This window comes from Plectropomus leopardus, chromosome 4, assembly GCF_026936395.1.
Source record: "Plectropomus leopardus strain MGB_pleo_1.0 chromosome 4, ASM2693639v1, whole genome shotgun sequence".
Lineage (NCBI taxonomy): Eukaryota > Metazoa > Chordata > Actinopteri > Perciformes > Serranidae > Plectropomus > Plectropomus leopardus.
The window spans coordinates 1436652-1457693 of NC_142179.1; the positions used below are offsets into that span (position 1 = coordinate 1436652).

At 38.6% G+C, this 21042-nt stretch overlaps 3 protein-coding genes across 8 annotated transcripts in view; 2 read left to right on the top strand and 1 right to left on the bottom strand.

The window, feature by feature from the left end:
• LOC148189658 (L-rhamnose-binding lectin ELEL-1-like) overlaps positions 1-14280 on the bottom strand; it is a 54998-nt gene extending 40718 nt beyond the window's left edge. For 3 of the 5 annotated variants that reach the window (XM_088076266.1, XM_088076259.1, XM_088076264.1), the window contains exon 1: positions 14219-14280. The gene's annotated coding sequence lies outside the window, so the exon portion shown is untranslated. The remainder of the gene's footprint in view (positions 1-14218) is intronic. The other 2 variants (XM_088076260.1, XM_088076261.1) reach the window with 2 other exon arrangements.
• On the top strand, positions 276-7130 carry LOC148189659 (GTPase IMAP family member 8-like). 2 transcript variants are annotated; one of them, XM_088076249.1, is made up of 4 exons: positions 276-323; positions 2907-2976; positions 3589-3648; positions 4436-7130. In XM_088076249.1, the coding sequence occupies exons 2-4, from the start codon at positions 2958-2960 to the stop codon at positions 5626-5628; spliced, it is 1272 nt and encodes a 423-aa protein (XP_087932375.1). In that variant the 5' UTR covers positions 276-323; positions 2907-2957; the 3' UTR covers positions 5629-7130. The 2 variants fall into 2 exon arrangements, with proteins under 2 accessions (XP_087932375.1, XP_087932376.1); XM_088076250.1 differs by having other exon boundaries at positions 300-323; positions 2910-2976.
• Positions 14281-14292: 12 nt separating the features above from the next.
• LOC121944669 (actin, cytoplasmic 1-like) lies at positions 14293-20747 on the top strand. The gene is made up of 9 exons (XM_088076268.1): positions 14293-14444; positions 17118-17242; positions 17352-17480; positions 17720-17830; positions 17936-18011; positions 18246-18416; positions 18586-18777; positions 18971-19152; positions 20210-20747. Exons 2-9 carry the CDS (start codon positions 17120-17122, stop codon positions 20351-20353), a joined length of 1128 nt encoding a protein of 375 aa, XP_087932394.1. The 5' UTR covers positions 14293-14444; positions 17118-17119; the 3' UTR covers positions 20354-20747.
• Positions 20748-21042: the final 295 nt, after the last annotated feature.

Genomic DNA, 21042 nt, shown 5'->3' on the forward strand with positions numbered 1-21042 from the left:
GAAAACTGAAACAGCTGTTTAGTTATCTAAAATCATCTATGTGTCATCTGTTGATTGTATGTTTTTTTTCGCAGCACGCAATTAATAAATATCACGCTACATTTTAAACACAATGCACAGGCCTATAGCATAATAAACATAGCTAGTATATATCAAAATGTATTTGGAGTCAACAATATGTAAGCTACATTAGCTATTTGTAAGACACACTTTAAAAAGGTTGTTCCTAAACTTCAGTGACAGTGTCTGAAACTTTAACAACATTTCTGTCTGCTGAGACTTTCACTTTCACTTCGTTTGTGTCGCAGCAAGAATTACAGCTGGTGAGTGAACTCGACCTAAACTAGATAAAGAAAATAACAGAGGAATTAAAGTTAAAATAGTATTGTTGTTGAGTCGGTGAAGGTTATAATTCAACAACAGTGGATCTGTATGAGGGAACAGTGAAGGTTTACTGAGTGCAGTGAGAGGTGACAGATCAGAGAATGTTCTTTATGAAACGTTCCTACAACGTTTCATAAAGAACAAAGGAAGAACGTTACCAAAGTAATATTCAGAGCAATGTTACTGAAGACTGAGATTACAGACCTTAATGAAAATGTGATGTAATGTGATGTTAACAAAAAACAACATTTTAAACTTTTTTTTTTGTTTTGTTAATAGAGAATGTTATCCGAAGTTTTAGAGGAATATTCTGGGAACTAAACTAAAACTGCCACTGAAAATGTTGCTAAAACATTGCATTGGTTGCATTGTACCATTCTCACAACGTTTTTAGAACAATAGGAGCTGGCTGGGTTAGTAACCTCTGTAGGGGGGTCCATGGAGACCCTCCCCGAGCATTTTTTATGCACATGCTCTATTTTTGATGCTATTTTGTTAATGCACTTTAATATTTAGCCCTGTTAACTGTTTTTTAAATAATTTTATTTTCCAGATGAATTATTAATTGTGATGTTAAAAATATTAGTGATTGTAAATAATTTGACTGAGTTCAAACAGTATACTTTGCAACTGCCGTTTTTAAAATGTAGAGAATTTCGATGTACTTGCACTTCCATTTTATGCTACTTTATACTTCTACTCCTCTAGGGTAACATTGTACCTTTTACTGCACAACTTAAATGAAATATACAATCAGCCCATAAATAATATAAATAATGAACAATTATATATGAAACAGCCTGTTTTTGATCAACTGTATTATAGAATCATGTTTGTGGGCTTCGGTGCATCAGTGAAATGAAACATGATAAGATCTGGGGCTTTTTATAAAACATTTGGGGCTGAAGTCACAGGTCTAACGCTACATACATGTGATTTCTGATGGTTGTACTTTCCGGGTTGGAAGTCGTTCTTCAGACTTTGCTGTGTTCATGAGTTTAGAGGTGGTAAAGTGGAAACAACATGAAACTACAAAGAAGATGTGTTGCATTTTAATGCGAAGAGCGTTTAAACGAGAGGTTGATACTGGTTTCCAGTGTGTTTATTTTGATATACTGTATATTATATTTTTATATATTTAATTAGGTCATTCTACATGGAGAGCAGTTAACATTAATACCATACTTTACGTTTACTTTAACCCTAACCCTTAATAAAAACTTTTTCACCTTTGATCAAACATTGACATTTTCCCGCCATGTTTATGCATTTATGATGTCAAGTCGGCGACTCACGTAATAAAATAATGTTGCTATGAGTGTTTGTATACTCGCCTGGCTGCTTTATAGTTTAAAGACTACTTACTTGCTGCTGCTATTAGATGCACATATTAAAATGTGACACTACTAAAAGTAAAAGATAGCGACTAGGAACAAACTAACCGAATATATGACTTTTTAGCATCAACTGATGACACTGTTTCCATGCTTTCCGACATTTCTACTGCCCTGAACGTCACCCAAACATTACAACTTGGCAACTCGGGTATCATCGAAACTTGCAACAATTTTGCATTTGTTATTATGACTTCATGCGCTTAAAAAAGCTGACTGCAGTCCAGGTATTTCCCGCCATGGATATTCCCTGATTTATTGTTATAACAAAGTGCTGACCGCTGACTATTTAATGTGCAGAGGTTGTGGCAGTTGTTAGCGTTTCCGAATGCACCCTCTGAACTTTAAAAATCGGATGATTCTCAAAATAATACATTTCACTCTGTCACTGAACGATGACTTTACAAAATGCTGTGTCATCGATATTATGTTAGCATACAGTTAGCATAATGTAGCACGTACAACACAAGCTGAGATGAACCCATTTGTTATCAAAACTATAATTACCATGACGAATAACAGAGCTGTGGGGTTAGCTAACACTAGCTAACACTAGTGTTAGCTAACCATGGTGTGGATCTAAAACCAGTTAACACACATAAACACTGCGCGCTGCTAACGTCACGTTAGCTACTGAAAGGAGCGTGGCGTGATTTCAGCTCGGCACGATAAACTACTATCAGCGGACAGCTGACTGAGTTTTTGATGGGCAGGTGATAACATCATCAGTGATAACACGCCTAAATCAACCCAGCTTCAGGAAACTGAAAAAACTCAATACAAATATTTCATATTTGGATTTAGGCTAATGTCTGATCATTTTTACCGCTTTTTATTTTGCCTGAAAAAAACAAAAATTACATGTTAATAAAGTTTTGGGTAATTTGGGTTTAAGGGGCTTTAAGATATGTCTGGATTTGTGCAACACAGGTTCGTACGGTGCGCTCTGGACAGGCTATTATTAGCATGTAAACAGTAAAATCTTGTGTCAAACAGTATTTAGACAAAGACGCTCTCGAGTGTTTGTGTTTGTGTGTATAAAGGTTTACTGATGAAACATTAGGCAACAGATGAGGTAAAATAAGTTCATATTCAAGATAACTGAACATTGAATGCTCCTCTTTTTAGCAGCTGGTCTCCAGGTGAATTAGTCCCTGATGTTTTCAGCAGAGTGACATCATGGCGACTGCAGCCACAGGTGAGTTTATTCAGTCCGAATAAAAAACAAAAAAAACTGTATCCTGTTTCTTATTCCTACACTCAAAGTCATTTGGGTACCAGAGCTCCATGTCCACTTATAGTGACTTTTTACTTTCTTACTTTTTACTGTCGATACAATAGTAACATTCGTCTCTATTTTTTTCCACTGTGATATATTATTACACAAAAAAGTCAGAAAGTGTAGTAATTGAGTCATTCCTGAATTAAAATATTCATGAATATGGTAGGAATTAAATTTTTTTTTGCATTTTACAATTTTATAATTGATTTTTTAATGCCTGACTGACGTCAGTCAAATGCAAAGATGGAGAGGTTTGCTTGTCCCCTGGGCTGATCCTGGGATTCAGCGTTCATTTTGGGGGACTGAACTTGGGCCATGGGCCCAGGTTGAGCTCGGCTTGAAGAAATTACAAGCAGCTGGGTGTATTATGTGCTGGGGGGCAGGGAGGGAGGGCAGGTGTGCTGTAAAAAAACAACACGGTTAAAAAAAAATATACGTTACGTTACGTTATATATACGTTATTCCAGAAACGGTGTTTCCTTCAATAAAAATTACACGTGAATAAATCCACATTCTGTATTTTTACAGATTCGGATGATCTGCAACCTGTCAGGCGGAGCAGCAGCTTTCCATATCTGCCACCAAACAGTGAGTTCACCGAGGGCCAGTCCTCACATACACGAGTACCTTTGAAAAGGTTTCCCCCCCTTACTTTGGTAAAAAGAAAATGCAAGCATAACAGTTGTAGTAGGAGTAGTATTTAATTTACAGTTCACATTAATTAATTTACATTAATTTTAATGTATTTTTATTAGTATGAACATTAAATATCTTGTTTGCAACTGAATATAAGTCAAAAGAATTGCATTGTAATTGCATTTGGTTTTATTTCCATTTAACAGCATTTCCCAACTGTTTTGAAATTGGGGCTGTACAACCATGACACACAAACATTACGAAACATGAGAGCACATACTGTATATCAGACAGCACTGAGCTCATACATAAACAGATGGAGGTACACGTGCAGAATAAAACAGAGACAAACGGGGGCCGGAGCCTGTCTCAGGTGAGAGGTGAGGTACGTGGACAGGTCGTATTACAGGTCAGACAGACAATCATTCACGCTTACATTCACACCTACATACAGATTAACCTGCGTGTCTTTGGACAGAAGCTGGAGGACCTGGCTGGGAGAACATGCAAACTCCAAACATTCGTTCAGTGGGTCATTTTTACTAACCTTAAACGCAGTTTGTATGTGGACTAAAGGACAAGTGTACATGCACGTGTCTGTGGCCAAAGCCTGAGTCAGAATCTTTCACTGAAAAAACTGTGACTTCCCCATTTTTTTATGAATGACATGTTTTGATCATATTCATTTTGGACAAAATCTGCACTAAGTTTTTCTAAGCCAGTGTGTTTTCCTTTTCAGTGTCTGAGCTGAGGGTCGTCCTGCTGGGGAACAGCTGGTCTCAGAGGTGTTCGATCGGGAACTTCATACTGGGAGAGACTAAGTTCAACACTGAGCAAGAACCAGACTCTCTGAGAGTCAAAGGACAGCTGGAGGAGAAAGACATCGTTCTGATCAACACTCCAGATCTGCTGCATCCCAACATCTCTGAAGACAAATTAAGAGGACATGTAGAAGACTGTATGAGACTCTCTGATCCTGGACCTCATGTGTTCCTGCTGGTTCTGCAGCCTGAAAACTTCACTGAGAGACACAAACTGAGACTCTGCAGAGTCCTGACACTCTTCAGTGATCAATCATTAGATCATTCATTGATCCTGATATCACCACCCAGAGAGGAGAGTTCAGGTTTCACAGACAAAGATGAACCAGAGCAGCCCTTAAAAGACCTGATCAAGAAATGTAGATACAGACACCTGAAGCAGAAGAACCTCGAACGTTCAGAGCTGTTAACACGTTTGGGTCAAACTGCAAAGGAGAACTCTGGAGAGCATGTGAGCTGTGATCTGTCTGAGGATGCAGGTTTGATAATGAAACCAGAGTCTGAGCCCATGAGACCAGCTTTAAACCTGGTTCTGTGTGGGAGGACAGGAGCAGGGAAGACTTCAGCAGCCAAGGCCATTTTAGGTCAGACAGAGCTTCATCCAGAGAGTGTTAAACATCAGGGAGAGGTGTGTGGACGTCCAGTGTCCCTGGTGGAGCTGCCTGCCTTGTATGGAAAACCTCAGGAGGCAGTGATGGAGGAATCATTCAGGTGTGTGTCCCTCTGTGATCCTGAGGGCGTCCACGCCTTCATCCTGGTCCTACCTGTGGGTCCCCTCACCGATGAAGACAAGGGAGAGTTAGAGACCATCCAGGACACGTTCAGCTCTCGAGTCAATGACTTCACCTTGATTCTGTTCACTGTGGAGTCAGATCCTGCAGCTCCAGCTGTTGTTAACTTTGTAAAAGAAAGCAGAGACATCCAGGAGCTCTGTGAGAGCTGTGGAGGAAGATATGTTGTTCTCAACATCAAGGACCAGCAGCAGATCCCAGAGCTGCTGGATGCTGTGGAAAAGATGAGAGTTGGAGGTTCAAGATGCTTCGCAATGAAGCTCTTCGCCAAAGCTCAGATGAAAAAGGTTTTCTGTGGACAGAATGCCATCAGTTGCTGATACAATGCATTTTATTTTGAAACGTTTACAGGACGGGGTAGTCAGCTGTGCTCACATCAGCAGGCAGATACGCCTGAAGGCCCAGTTACTATTGTGATGCAGAAATAATGGACTAGTTATAATTATTTCTGTTAGAGAAAAGTTACCGTGTTATTCAAACTGCAGTCATTTTACTGATAGATGTTTTGGCTGTGAGAGTTGAGGTTTGTTACTGTCTTTGTTAAGTACCTTGTATTTTACTTAGTTTTATGTATTTTGCTGTTGGATTGCTAAATGCAGATTGCTCTACATTCCTTTGACTTGAGTGGAACAAGCTCTTGCATTAGTTTTATTTTATTTTATTTTATTAGTTTTATTTGTTATATTAGACTGTGAAACACAGATTACCAGTTAAGACTGGGATAATTTTTGTTGGGAATAACGCCCTGCAGTGTATGACAGGTTTTAAAATGTTGTTTGAGTAATGAGTAATAAAAAAATAATGGTTAGATCAATAAAAAGAATAATGGATAGATGAATCGATAAAAAAATAATCGTTAGGTGCAGCCCTCTTGGTTTCAGACTGGATGTTTCCATCCGTCTAATGTCTATAATTTACATGCATGCGTTCATTAACCCTTTGAGCCCGCTTTAATATCACACACACCCATATCGCTCTGCACACAAAATGCACTCTTAAAAATCAAGCACTAAAAAATATTTTATTATTTTCATAAATTTACATATTATTTTCTACTTTGATTGCGTTTATATTTTAACCAACCCAAGTCCTAATCATAAGTACCACATATTTATTATTTTCAGAATTTCAACCCCTTAAATGCCAGATTTTTGGCCACTGTGGTTTTAGATGAAAAGAGAAAAACAAAAACAAAATTCGAGAGATACTGATTTTTCTAAATACCTTTTTTAATTGAAAACAGGTTTGCAAGGCATTTTCCCCTTAAAAAGTTTTGCGATTTTTTTTTTTGTAATAGATCGAACACTTACATTTTGGGACATTTTTTTTAAGTCTAAGCTTATAGAAAACTATAAATTTGAGATTCTATTTTTCTTTTATTATTTTTTTTTAATGAAAATGTGATTGGTGTGTTCTCCTTTTTAATTCTTTTGCAATTTTTACATAAAACTTTGTATTTTGGGCAAATTTTACAGAAAACTTAAAAAGTCCCTAAAGGAGGAGGTAAATCCTGCGGGCTCGAATTGTACTTTAAATGCCTGCTTAGTGAATTCTGTTTGATCCTTGATGAGGTTTAAATATAAAATATTTTTGAACAGTCGGCAGAGTTCGGTCGGGCTGTTATTGTGTCAGCAGAGGGCTCTCTGACTGTGTGAAACGACTCGTTCTCGTGTTTCCTGTTTAATGAGCCGCAGCCTCGTGACTGTTCATGAGTCTGATTTCACTTCCTGTTATCCTCATTTATTTCATTTATTAGCTCAAGTTCATGTTTTACATATAAGTTCTTGTAACTTCTACACAATAAAAGTCTATTTGGATAAAATGATTTTTCTTTCTTTTTATTTTACTCTTTTGAGTCCTGTTTGAATGTGTTTTAATTTTGTTGTGTCTTTTCTTAAACACACCTTTGTGTTTTATCTTAAGCACTATGAACATGTGCTGTATTGTAAAGTATTTTTTTGGGAGTATGTGAGATACTCTGGGTTTTTATGTTTCTGTCAACTTTCACTTTTACTTCATTACATTTCTCCTCGTAGTCAGATACTACAAACCAGGAAAGAACGAGAGGGACGGGCAGATTTATGAATGAGTGGGACAGAAAAAAACAGGAAAAACGGCTTTTGTTCTGTAATCCTTTCTTTATGGAAACAAATTTTTTTTCTTTTTTTTTAAAAAAAAAAAAAAAAAAGAGTGTTTTTTTTTTAATTGAAAACTTTTTAAAAAATGTGGAGAATTTTTTTTCCTACTTTTTTTTGGAAGAAAACAGGTTAGGAAAGCACATGTCTTCAAAAAGTTTTGGCATCATTTTTTCTCAATTTTGGGGAATTTTAATAGAAAGATTTGGTTATTTTCTTAGAAGGTTTGAGTGAATTTAGTCTTTTTTAAATGTTTTTTTTGGGGGGGTCTACATAGAAAACTTAGAAAGCTACTTGTTTCTTACAATTTTTAAAGGCATGTCTACATATATATATATATATATATATATATATTATATATCACACTAACTTTTTTCCTATCAGTCGATATCGATATATATCACAAAATCAGTATTTCTGTCAAGCTTAAAGGTTCCCTTTGACTCCTCAGTGAGAAATGAAGATATCGTAACATTATTTCAACAGATAAACCGATAATTTCCAGCTTCTCATGGCCGATAAGATACCAATAACCGATAACTTGTCTGATAACTTGCCTTTTTAACAGACAACCTGAAAAATCATGGAAAAGTTTTGAAATGCTGTCAGTGACAGCGCATGGGGAACCCAGGTTTCAAGTCTCTGCAGGTCTGACGGAGGATTCCCATCCGACCGGGCACCTCCTCCTGAGATCACACCTTTTATGGTGTTTGTGCTGCTGCGTGTTTGTCAGCTTCGGAGGAAGTTTGAGGTTTGGCGGCCTGACGCTCCCCCGACTGCTCCAACAGGCCTGGACCAGCCGGAGAATTCGGGCAATGTCTGCGCTGCCTGACTGCAGGGCGCTGAGACCTGGATCAGCGGCGAGCCGAGACCTCACTGCACCTCAGATCTGAACCTCAGCGCCCTGCAGCCGGACGACCTCTTTAAAGTGAGCAAAGCTGCCGCAGTCAGATTTCAGATTTGTTAGAAAAACAAACAAAATCTCTAAAATTCAGTCACTTTTATTGCGAGGAATCCTAATTTTAGGCATATATTCTCTTCTGCTTTTGTAACATCTCAAACCCGACAGTGCTCAAAGCTCCAAATCTCCTGCCAGCTTTGAGACTAAAACCTTTAAAACCTGGAGCGTCGTCACATTTGAGACGCCTCTCACAAGTATTTTAACCTTTGAACTCCAAATTTGAGTCATCTTTAAAAAACAAAGGAAAAAAAGGCAATGAGCAACTAGGCAAAAAATGTCCAACAAATTGCAAAAAAAAAAAAAAAAAAGATTATTTTTTTAAAGCTAGAAGTATCCAGAAAACTACTGTATTTAATTTATAATTTAAATAATTATTATTTTTAATAGTTTTACAGAATTATTATAGGGTAATTATTAAGCTTTTTTGGTAAGTCATTTCGTTGTTTTATTTATTTATTTATTTATTTTTGTTATATTGTTTTTGTTTTTTTTGTGCTAATGTTTAAATTATTTATTTATTTATTTTTTTAAAACTTTTTTTCCTTTACTTATTTCTTGCAACATTTTTGGGTCATTATTTTTTTAGATACCTTAGGCCTTTTTCCCCGTCTGCCTGTTCAGTGGTGACAGACATACTCAGATACTCTCGTGTAAGAAGAAATATCATCTATAAAAACACTCCAGTACAAATACAAGTACTGCCTGCAAATTCCAGGTAAGTATGAAAAGTAAAAGTACTGAAAGTTTTGTTTGAATATTGTGGTGCATTAACACGTAACGGCAGTTTAAGTCTGCAGCTCATGAATGAATCATATCTAATAAAATCTCTTTATTTCATGTTTAAGAAGTATTTCATTGCTGAAATTTTGAGGGTTTTTCATAATTTTTAAATAACTGACTCAGAAGGCATGTTCTCTTCAAAAATTACTGGCTCTTTTTTTTTTCTTTTTGAATTGTTGGTAATCTTTACAATTTTGGCACCTTTTTTTTTTTAGCTTCTTATTTTGTTTTATCCCCACTGATGCGATCTCATGAGGTTATGTCCTATTTTTATTGTATTTTATCAAATTTCTTCTTTTTTTTAAACTTTAATCATTTAGTACTTTAGCTTTTCTCGTCTTTTCTGTTTGTTGATGTTTATTTTCTCGCTCTCTGAGTTCCCGCCTTTGCTTCGCCTGTGAAAGCACTTTGTAAACATTTGTTTTTGAGGTTTATATAAATATATATATTTGTTCTCAAATGAAAACAGGTTTAGAAGGAGTTTTATCCTTAAAAAAAATGGAGATTTTTTTTTTCTTTTTGGAAATGTTTGGCTAAATTTTAATTTTTGGCGATTTTTAATTTAATTTTAAAGTAAAAAACATTTGGCAGGATTTGTTTTTGTTATTATTATTATTATTATTTATTGAAGAAAATAGGTTTGGAAGGCATGTTTTCTGGCAATTTTTCTTTTTTGGGGGGGCTGTTGACACGGTTTTGAGTTTGAACGTGCTTCAGGAGCGTCGCAGCTGCAGTCGAGTCCATATAAGGACACCGGCAGCTGCAGACGCACGTCACTATTTGACTTGTAAATGAGTGTTTGACAGACTCTCAGTTCTGTGGCAGCAGAATAAAACCTCACAGTAAAGTTTAGTCTAAATTAAATATTCATTGTGCAGAGCAGCTTCCCTCCACAGTGTTACGTTATTCTTTAGTTCACTTGAGCAGCTTTTTAATCAGATTTATTTTTACATATCTCAAATATAGTGCGTGCATTTTGTTCATTAAACGACCAACAACATTCAGGTGAATGTGGAGGAAATGATAATCCGCAAAGTTTAATTAACATCTAAAAGTTTATAAATTCATGTGCAGAGCAGTATTACGTTATTCTTCAGCTCAATTAAACGCACATTTTTAATCTGATAGATTTTATGTCACTAAAAGGTATCGACTTCTGAACTCCTTCAACGCCAAAAGATGTAGCAAAATTCAGGATCACCTTAAAATTTCATTTCTTCTTAAACTACGTACAAGAAAAATGACAATAAAGTTACCCTTTAGCTTGAATGCATTTTGCTGCATATAACACCAAAAAGTCTTTGCCACCTGCATCCATCATTAGATTTCTTTAAAAAAAAAATGGAAAAAGGTCAGTGAGCAACTTGGTGATACATGTTTCACAGATAAAAAGAAATAAGTTGATTTAGATTTTTTTTAAGCCGGGGAAAATGTCATGGTAAAAAAAGGAAAGGATCCTGTGAAAACTATTATAACTATAATATTCTGAATTATGTCACAGAACATTTTTATAACTTTAAAGCACTTTCTTTAGTTTCCTTGTTTGTTCGCTTGATTTACTTTCTTTTTTTCCTGGTAATTTTCTTTTTTCTTTCACAGATTTCTTTAAATGTTTGGGTCATTTCTTCTTCAGTTGCTCGTTGTCTTTGTCGCAACATGTATTTTTTTCACCTTTATTAGCTTCATACTTTTTAACTCTCAACAACAGTCTGAGTCGAGCCGCCCCTCCCTCTTCACGTTCCCTTCAGCCACCACAGGTAATGCACGCAAACATTTTTATAAAAAATTAGAATTTTTAAACATTTTTTCAGGTAATTCCTTTGTTTTTTCATTTTTCTGTCTTTTTTTTTGTTGCTTTTATTTATTTATTTATTTATTTTAAAAAATGATTTCTTATTAATTTTTTGGTCATTTTTTTCTTGCCTTCTTCCGATATCTTTGAAAAAAATTAAGCCAATTTAGAGAATTTAAAGGGTTAAATGCAGCAGCAGGTGGGTCACTTCTTGGAGTTGACGCTGCAGTTCAGGCCTTACATGGTGCGGTCGGGAGCCGCTTCGGTGTGACACGCAGGGGGCGTGGTCACACCTGACTCAGGTGACGCCCTGGCGTCCTGCGTCATGTCTGAAGTTAAAACAGGAGAAAGATTTTGAGGCTCCCGTCGACATAATTCGGAGGAAAGGGAGCGAGCGCACGGGCACGTCTGTGCAGGTTCAGGGTGTGGACAAATTAACAGGAACACCTCTGAAACGTCAAACTGCAGTCCTCTGTCTCTGTCTCTGTCTCTGAGGCGTCTCACTGCTCTGTTAAAAACATACAACCCAAACTGAACAGATGTGAGGGTAAATATTTAACCCCTTAGAGCCTGCTTTCATAATACATGCATTCGAATCGCTCTGCACGCAAAACGCACTTTTCAAAATCAAGCTTTAAGCTTTAAGGGCCCTGCAGCTCAGAGCGGCCCCCAGGAGCAGACTTCAGACGCACAGGGACTCTGCGGGGCCACGTCCAGCTGCAGGGACGACTTTTTTAAAGGTTGACGTGGACGTTAGCGTTGACCTGGTTCTCTTGTCACAAAGCCAGCGAGTTTTTTCACGCAGCTGCTGACGTCACTCTTCACACTGTGTCTTTTTAGTTTTTTAGGCATTTTGCAGTTTTCACGTCACTTTTTGTGTAAAAGGTCAAAGTTTCCTCCGACACGTTAAAATGAGGATTTCAGGCTCCGTTCAGTTCAGATGGAGGCGAAGATAATAAAAAAAGCAACTAATTACCTCCGTGTGTAATCGCTGTACATTTATATATTTTAAACTGTTGACTTTGGCTCCTTGTTTGGTACTTTTTTTACACGTTGTGTTTTTATAACACAGCAACTTTTTACTATTTTTTAAATATTTAAATTGTTCTTTTGCTGCTTATCCTGTACGCTCCTGGCTGCAGTAACAACGTTAATTTTTTCCTCAGTGGGACAAATAAATGAATACCTCATCTTAGCTGACTCATCATACGTAACTTAAACAGATCATAACATACCAGGCTGCATTAATCTGCAGATTTTCAGCCTCAAAATGAGATAAATTTACTTTATGACCCTCAACAGAGACTAAAAGCTGCCAGAAAATTTGTGTAGAATACGCTAAAGATGTAAATATCTTCACAGAAAAACTCCTAAATTTTACAATTTAATATTGTAATTTAACGGGAAAACTGTTGTGCATACAACATTTTCAAACTCTAAAATTTACACTGTCCATTAAATTCCTGCGATTTCATCACCAGTCACCTTATGTGTAAAAAAAAAAACCCTTAAATTAATAATTGAAAATCTTCACATTTGAAAATTATAGTTATTATTCTTGCAATTTCAAATAGTTGTGAATTAATGTTTTTTGTCAATGTCCTAATATTTATGGCAAAAACATTTTCTTAATTATTCTTTAGAGTGAACATTAATATGAAAGTTCAAGTTTTAAGGGACATTCAAATGTAACACTCAAATGTTTTAAAAATCCATTTGCAGGCAGGATATTAATCTATACATCAAAACATATGAATTTGTATAATGTAATAAGGTTTCTTTCAGTATTTTTTTTTTTAAATCTACCTTACAAAAACCTATTTTAACACTGTCATTTCAACAGAATTGTACTGTTTTTTTTGGTATGGGATGGTTCTTGGGGACGATTATCTGTATCTGCATTTTATAGATATGAAAAGATTTTCATTTTTGTTGTAAATGCATATCTGTTCCAAATATCTGTTGTGTTTAAACTACAATAACCTGTAAATTCAACAAAGAAATATCACTATTTCAACACGTTCCTACTTTAAAATTGACAGTATTTTTGTTTTAGTGCTTTACAAAATATTGCTGTAAATTAAACATTGTTTCAGTTGTTTTTCTATTTATAGACGTATTGTTTGAGCTGCTGAAAATTCCAACATTAAACAAAAATACACTATCTATCCCAAATTTTAGCCACATGCACGAACACAGCCAAAATTATATTTAAAACATGGAGAATTAAAAGCAAGTTAAATGTGTCAAACAGTCCCAAAGGGTTAATTTCTTGCCTCTGCTCAGCACTTCACATGTGGATTCATTTATTCACTGTGTTGTTTTCAGTCAGCTTCAGCTTCAGCTTCAGCTTCAGCGTGCAGAGACAAGCTTCACCTGAGTTTGGGGGATTTCTGTATTTATTTCGGATCTCATCCTTTTTGTTGTGTCTTCTAATTGTTTTGGGGGAACCTCTTTTTTTGTAAGATGTGCTCTCTTCTACTATTTATTTAAATGTATATAAATTATTGCTCCGACTGCCCGTTTGCACTATTGTCTCTTGTATACTGTAAATCTGTGAGTTTTATTATTTTGTCCAATTCTTGGACAAAATGTTCTGAACTACAGAGGACCTTTTCTGTGAAACAACAGTCCTCAAATTATTAAAACTTGTCCAGGGTTATTCTTATCAAAGTCTTACATGAAAACACACCGGAGCTGCAGCTGATGTATTACCTCTCCTGCACAATTTTTGCTATGTTTGTTATCTACTTGCTTTTATCTAATTTTGTGTGCTAATAAAAAACTAGATTAAATAAAAGTGTTTTGATGCCTGCTGAAGATAATAATAAAGGCGATCTACATCAGGTAAAATGTGTACACAACAAATCCAACAGATGTAATCAATGATTTGTGTCCCAAACACAGACAGACTCATGAAGACAAGACGAGAATTGTCCTAAAATCGTAGAAACTCACTGAGGGTGCTGCTAAAAACAAGTCTAACGAGTCTTTTTGTTGCGCTCTCATGCAAACCATCTCCACTCTGCACCACCTCAAAGCCACTTTGACTCAAACAAAATCCTCAAAGCGGAGCAGAAATCCCCCGTGCACGCGCAGAAACACGCAGACGGAGCTCCCTGCAGAACAAAGACTTCTTTCACACTTTTCACTTTTTCTGCAGTTTCTGTGTTTAAAGACGTTTTGATTTCGGTTTAAAGCGTTTCGCTTTGTGAGGAGCTCAGCTCTCAGTCTGCACTCACCCTTCCGCTCCGCGCCGACACAACCTGACGGATCCTGCTCACCTGGGCCAATGACAGCGCGAGCTCAGATAACGTTGCCTTTTTTGGACATCACGAGGAGTCCCGCGAGGGCCAATAAAGACAGTGCGGGGTGTGCTCCTAATGCTTTCATTCACCAGGCACAGCTGGGACAGAGAGACGCCCGCGAGACTTCCGTGACAGGAACACCTAATACTCACCTGCACAGGTAAGAAGATAACTGAAATATCTTTAAAACAAACGTTACGATCCAGAAACGATTTATCATGGAAAACTTTAAAATCGGCGGATCAGTTTTCAGCCTTTTGCAATGAAGAGAAACGACCTGACTTCATGCACAGAACATATGATGTCCTGTGAAGTTATTTTCTTACGCAGAGATTAAATTATATTAAGGGTTTTTGTTGTTATTGCATTTTAGCACTTAAAGTATCAGCACACAGACGGTTGTAGTTCCCCTAAAGAGTTAACGTCATCTGACTGACATCAGCACATCCGGGTTACAAAAACCAAACTATGTGACAAGATCTCTTTAAGTATGAGGATGTTGGCTCTCAATCAGCGTTTCACAGCAGCTCAACCTGCTGCTCAAAATGCAAATTCTAATAAAACACAAAATATTTATATGATCTGAAACGGTTGAAACATCAGAGAAAGGAATAAATGTAAAATGTTAACAGGAGATCCAAACTGATGAGAAACATAATGTATGTTTACTCAGGAAATTATGTGGAAAGAAGTTCTTTTGAAGGAGGAAGTCACTTAGTTTTAAATGTTATTTAAACATGATGGAATTCATTCATCAGCACCATGATAAAAGTTTAATTTATCTTATAATATCTGCAAAAAAAACCCACTAATAAGAGCTGCTGTGCTTGTTGGTCATTTTCAATTTTCGTCGTGTAAGTGTTTGTGTAATCTGTCAGTTGTGTGTGGTGTCTGGAGGGAGGGGCTGCGGCTGTCTGCGTCTCACACTTCTTTTCTCAAACACTCAAAATAAAAAAAAACCTGATTACTGTAACTATTGATTTGTTGTTGCAGTTGAATCTGACGGGTCTAAAAAGGGTGCAGTTCAAGTATAAAGACATTAAACACACGTCGCCTCTTAAAGAGGCTGCAGTTTGTCGAAGAGGAGCGGTTTCTGCTCTTTGTGAACTTGTTCTGCGTTGTCATGTAGCAACGACAAAAAAAGAGGTCACATGAATCAAGTTAAAGCAGGTTGGACGACTTGAAGCGCCACGCCCGACATACAACTGTCACCCAGAGTGAGGGCCGCAGCAGGATGTGCAGGAAGTGTGGACTGGTTTCCGCTTAGTCTCAGAGGGAAATTGCACCAAGAGCAACCACAAACTTGCAGAGTGCGTCCTCATGTTAAATAGTTTCAGTGCTGAGAACGATGCCCGAGGGTGTTGTGTCACTAACGTGCACTCCTGATTTTGTAACTGTGGACGAGTTTCAAAAAGCCGGTGAGCTGGTGGGAAAGAATTTCATAACCTCACCACTAATTTTGACACATTTACTTCAGTTAAAACAGATTAATTAAGTTTCAGAAATCCTTAATCTTAATAATACTCAAATCTTTTTCTTCCAAAATTCTCAGGGATATTCCCTAAATTCCATTCTCCGTCATTCGCAGCCACTATGAGCATCTGATCACGGATGAGAGACTCGTGAAATCTATTCAAGCTATTCTAATTCGCCATAATCTATTCGCCATAAATACTCTTCGCAGATGTGTGGTCCATAATTTAAAGAAATGTCATAGCACCCTAAAGGTCTCTTTACATTCATCCATTGCCATCCTCTTCTTCGGTACTTTCCAATATCTTGGTAAGTTATATCAGCAAAGAGCTTACTAAATAACATTTCTGTACCAAACTGGACAAAGCAAAGAAAATATACTCATACATATGTCTTAATGAGCGCGCTGCACCGTTAGCATCTTTGCGTACACTCGGTGGAATTTACTGTGCAAAATACAAAGTATATGCTTTCAGTTTGTACATAAATAAATGCAAAAGGTAACTGACTGATTTAGTCACACTCCCGCTGCACAAAACCATCCAACTCAAAAGGAGCCACATTACACTGAGCATCCCTCTAAGGGCCTGTGTCCACATAGGATTTGATTCTCAGTGTTTTTGTTTTTTTTATTCCCAGCTGAACTGGATGCATGTTCTCACCGGGAAAAAAGGCACTAAGCCCAGTGTCTGGTTTTTTTTTTTTTGAGAGCACTTCAGCTTTTTGTTCAACCACTCTAAGCGATGACATTTGAAAATCCCTGGATTTAGGATGTTAACCGGTTTATCACAGACATTCATTTTGACCACTTACGCACGTGGGTATATGAGTTAATTTTGCAACTCTTCAGTTTAGAGCGCTACACCCCACAGGGTTTGGCAGGAGCTAGCTAGCAGAGTGGCTCATTAAGCAATCTCTTTGGCGTTGTTTGGGTCAAAGAACAATTAAGATGTTTCAATGTTCTCTGGGCAATTCCTTAAATTCAGTTCTCAGTTATTCACAGCTATCACAAGCATTCGATCAAAGTGAGGGAGACACTGTGTGAAGTATAATTAAAATAAAACTATTAGAATAGCAAAATCAGCACTACTCTGCAGTTCAGTTTATTCTAAAGTTCAACAGAGGGCACTGAATGACCACAAATAGAGACATTTATACGTTTGAATCAGCTGTTTAAAAAAAAACAGAACATTTTTTGAAACAAAAGTAGAGTTTTGAATCTGTATGAGGACTCCAGCATCACTGACACCGAAACTGTTTGAAATTAAACTTCTGCATGATTTGCTGAATATGAAACATGTGTGAGCACTTTGAAGGTGTTTTTGGAGAAAAGTAAGCCTGTTTCATCTTACTGTTTCAGACATGGATGAAGATATTGCTGCCCTGGTTGTTGACAACGGCTCCGGCATGTGCAAAGCTGGTTTCGCCGGAGACGATGCCCCCCGCGCCGTCTTCCCCTCCATCGTCGGTCGCCCCAGACACCAGGTACCAACACCAGCATGAACGCCACCTGTGTCACGACTCATAAATTGTAGCCAGCAGGTAAACACAGTGTAACAAGTGACTGTAAAGGTGTGTTTGTGTGTGTGTGCAGGGTGTGATGGTGGGAATGGGACAGAAGGACAGCTACGTGGGAGACGAGGCCCAGAGCAAGAGAGGCATCCTGACCCTGAAGTACCCCATCGAGCACGGCATCGTCACCAACTGGGACGACATGGAGAAGGTGAAGATGTTTATGTCATGTTGACACATCTGGAGCTCAGATCAACATCTGGCTCAGACAGAAAACTTTGTTTCAGTGGATCAGAGTCACAGCTCTCAGATGTAGTTTTCTGTCGTAAAGTAAAAAGCAGCCAGACTTGATTCGTCCTCCATGTATTCTTATCTTCACCTGTGTATTTGACAAACAGTTATAAAGCTACCGTCATTACTGTCATACCAACAAGCTGTCCTGTCCTGCAGATCTGGCATCACACCTTCTACAACGAGCTCCGTGTTGCACCTGAGGAGCATCCGGTCCTGCTGACCGAAGCTCCACTCAACCCCAAGGCCAACAGGGAGAAGATGACACAGGTGTGTTCACGCTTTGTTCCAAACCAGCTCAGACTCTGAGCATATTCTGAGATTCGTACTCCGGGCTTCCACAGTGACACCTGTTGTCTTTTCTCTTTGGTCCAGATCATGTTCGAGACCTTCAACACTCCTGCCATGTACGTGGCCATCCAGGCCGTCCTGTCGCTGTACGCCTCGGTGCATTACCACAGGTGGGAACTCAAACATGTCTCTCTAAGAAGGAACATAGTAAAACATTGAATTTGGAAGTTTCTGCTTCAGTGTTGAATCATTCATTCAGTAGTTTGTTCTCTTGGTAACTTCTTGTGACCATTAGACAAACTGCAGTCAAACATTTTGGTGCTGAACCATGAAGTCTGCTGAGCAGAATGACATCAGAAAAGTGTTTTTCCTTTTTGTAATCTGGTATTTTTTGGTCTTACAGGTATTGTGATGGACTCTGGTGACGGTGTCACCCACACTGTGCCCATCTACGAGGGTTACGCCCTACCTCACGCCATCCTCCGTCTGGATCTGGCTGGCAGAGATCTGACTGACTATCTGATGAAGATCCTCACAGAGAGGGGATACAGCTTTACCACCACCGGTACAATTTTTACTCTTTACCTAAAATGCTACAGGCCCAGTTTATAATCTGGACCTCTAACCTTGCCTTGACATGAAGCTGCTGAATTTCTGTAGCTTTTCCACTTTCTGAATATATTTGAATCTAGTGTCCATTTTGTAACTCAAATATTTTCACTCCTGAACTCCAGCTGAGCGTGAAATCGTGCGTGACATTAAGGAGAAGCTGTGCTATGTGGCTCTGGACTTCGAGCAGGAGATGGCAACAGCAGCTTCCTCTTCCTCTCTGGAGAAGAGCTACGAGCTTCCTGATGGACAGGTCATCACCATCGGCAATGAGAGGTTCCGCTGCCCCGAGGCGCTCTTCCAGCCTTCATTCCTTGGTGGGTAATCAGTGTTAACACCGACTGTGTGGCCAGAGAAAAATATTGACTAAATGAACACTAGTGTGTGTTTGTTTGTGTTCTTTTATTTTAAATTTTCAAATGGAATAATATCAGAATGGTCTTGCCTCCTTGCTCAGCTGTTGCGTCTTATCTCAAATACTAAATGAGCTCTTGTTCTCTCCGTGTTCAGGAATGGAGTCTGCTGGCATCCATGAGACAACCTACAACAGCATCATGAAGTGTGACGTGGACATCCGTAAGGACCTGTATGCCAACACTGTGCTGTCCGGTGGCACCACCATGTACCCTGGCATTGCTGACCGCATGCAAAAGGAGATCACTGCCCTCGCCCCATCCACCATGAAAATCAAGGTAGTTCATTTTATCTGGGACCCCCTTTGACAACAATGCTAACGACTACAGTACTGTGCTACCAAAACAGCTATAACTAACTTATAGCTGGGTGTTTTTGAATTTGAAAATACATCCCTCCTTGTGCAGCTCTCTTGTCTGTCCACGTCAAATGCTTCATACAGTATCCTATTGTTTTTTTCCCAAACTTTGACTCATTGAATCTCATTTCATTGTACCTTCCGAAATGTTTCATACAGTAACTTGCACTGATGCCAAAAACAGCAGCCTCTACGAATGCTAAAAACAGCAGCCTCTACAAACACTTCATACAGTAACCTTTATGAATGCTCCATGTCCTCAGCCCTTCCTACCAGACAAGCACAGCCCCTTCTTGTCTGTCTCTCACTCTGGTCCCTTCGCCTCGCTCCCCACTGATGTAAAGTAATTTTCCTGGAGGAAAGCAGGGAGCAGCTCCCGAGACAGACAACTCATATTTAGCTATCATAAAATCATGGCAACAGGCTGGTGGCCAGCGGGTCTAACCTGCGCAAGACCAGCAACAATAGGTGGGTTCAGTGGTTCAACGTTCACAAGTTGCCACTGCAGGTCACTTCAGGCCTGTGCCTCTAAAGCCCTTTGACATGATGTACTGTGATTCGAGGCTCTTGTTAACGTGAATTCGAAGCAGCACCTGTGAGCCCCTGGCTCCGGTTAGCAGAAAACTAAACTACTGGCAACATTGTTTCCATCTTAACCACTTAGCCAATAATAACACGTGTTTCATGTTGTTTTGTCAGACTCGCTGTTAGACTTTTTCAGGTTGCTTTGAGGTGCAGACTGATGTTGCCAACGCTGGACAGATAATTTTCTCAGTGAATCAGGCTCTCTCTTAAATGAACTGTGATTGGCAAGAGTCCTCATCACAGGCCAGATTTTCTCTCAGCTGTCTGACAACTGAGTCAAAAAGGGGCTGCAGAAGTCTAGTTGTGTAGTTTTTAATAATACATGAAGGCTGCTGCTGTTCATATCAAGCATCACTGCTTCCTGTCTTACCTGTGTTTCTCCTCACCTTCAGATCATCGCTCCTCCAGAGAGGAAGTACTCCGTCTGGATCGGCGGCTCCATCCTGGCCTCCCTCTCCACCTTCCAGCAGATGTGGATCAGCAAGCAGGAGTACGACGAGTCCGGCCCCTCCATCGTCCACCGCAAGTGCTTCTAGAAAACTCTATGTCGTCCCTGTCTGCCCCGGCAGGGAAGATTTCAACCGTTCCATCCAACCACAGCAGTCTCTGGTTTATCTTGTATGAACTGACTAAAAGAAAAGAAAGCTAACACACAAGATAAATCGAGCAGCTGTTCAACATTTTAGTCTCAGCTCAGCAGATCCTCAGCAACTCACTGAACCTCCTACAGACACATGTTCCTCTAACTCTTCATACAGCTTTCACTCCTTCTAGTGATAATCCACTGATGGTCAAGAAAACTTCTACCTGTGTCTGTCGACCTCTTCTTCTCCTCATCTGTTCTGTTGATTTGACTCTGTAAGAGTTGAAGCTGTATCAGTGCTCCACAGGAGTGTTTACTTACCAATAAAGTGCCAACATTTGTTTATAGCTTCTCTATTGTCATCATTTGTTTCTTGAGTTTCACTCATCTGTTAGACAACTTCCCTGCCATCTGATTAGTGGATACTTGAACCTTCAGAGAGATGCCATGTTTGAGGAAAAAAGTACTTCAAACTCCTGAAAAGAGAAGAACAAATGGGTAGTCATCATTTTCCACTAAAACCTGTTGGAATTGAACTCTCTGAAGAGATGCACACAATAATTTTGTCAAGTATGATGCCTGGTTCAATTAGTTGCCACTACTGTATTAGTCGAAGAGTATACATGGCATTTCTTATTTCAT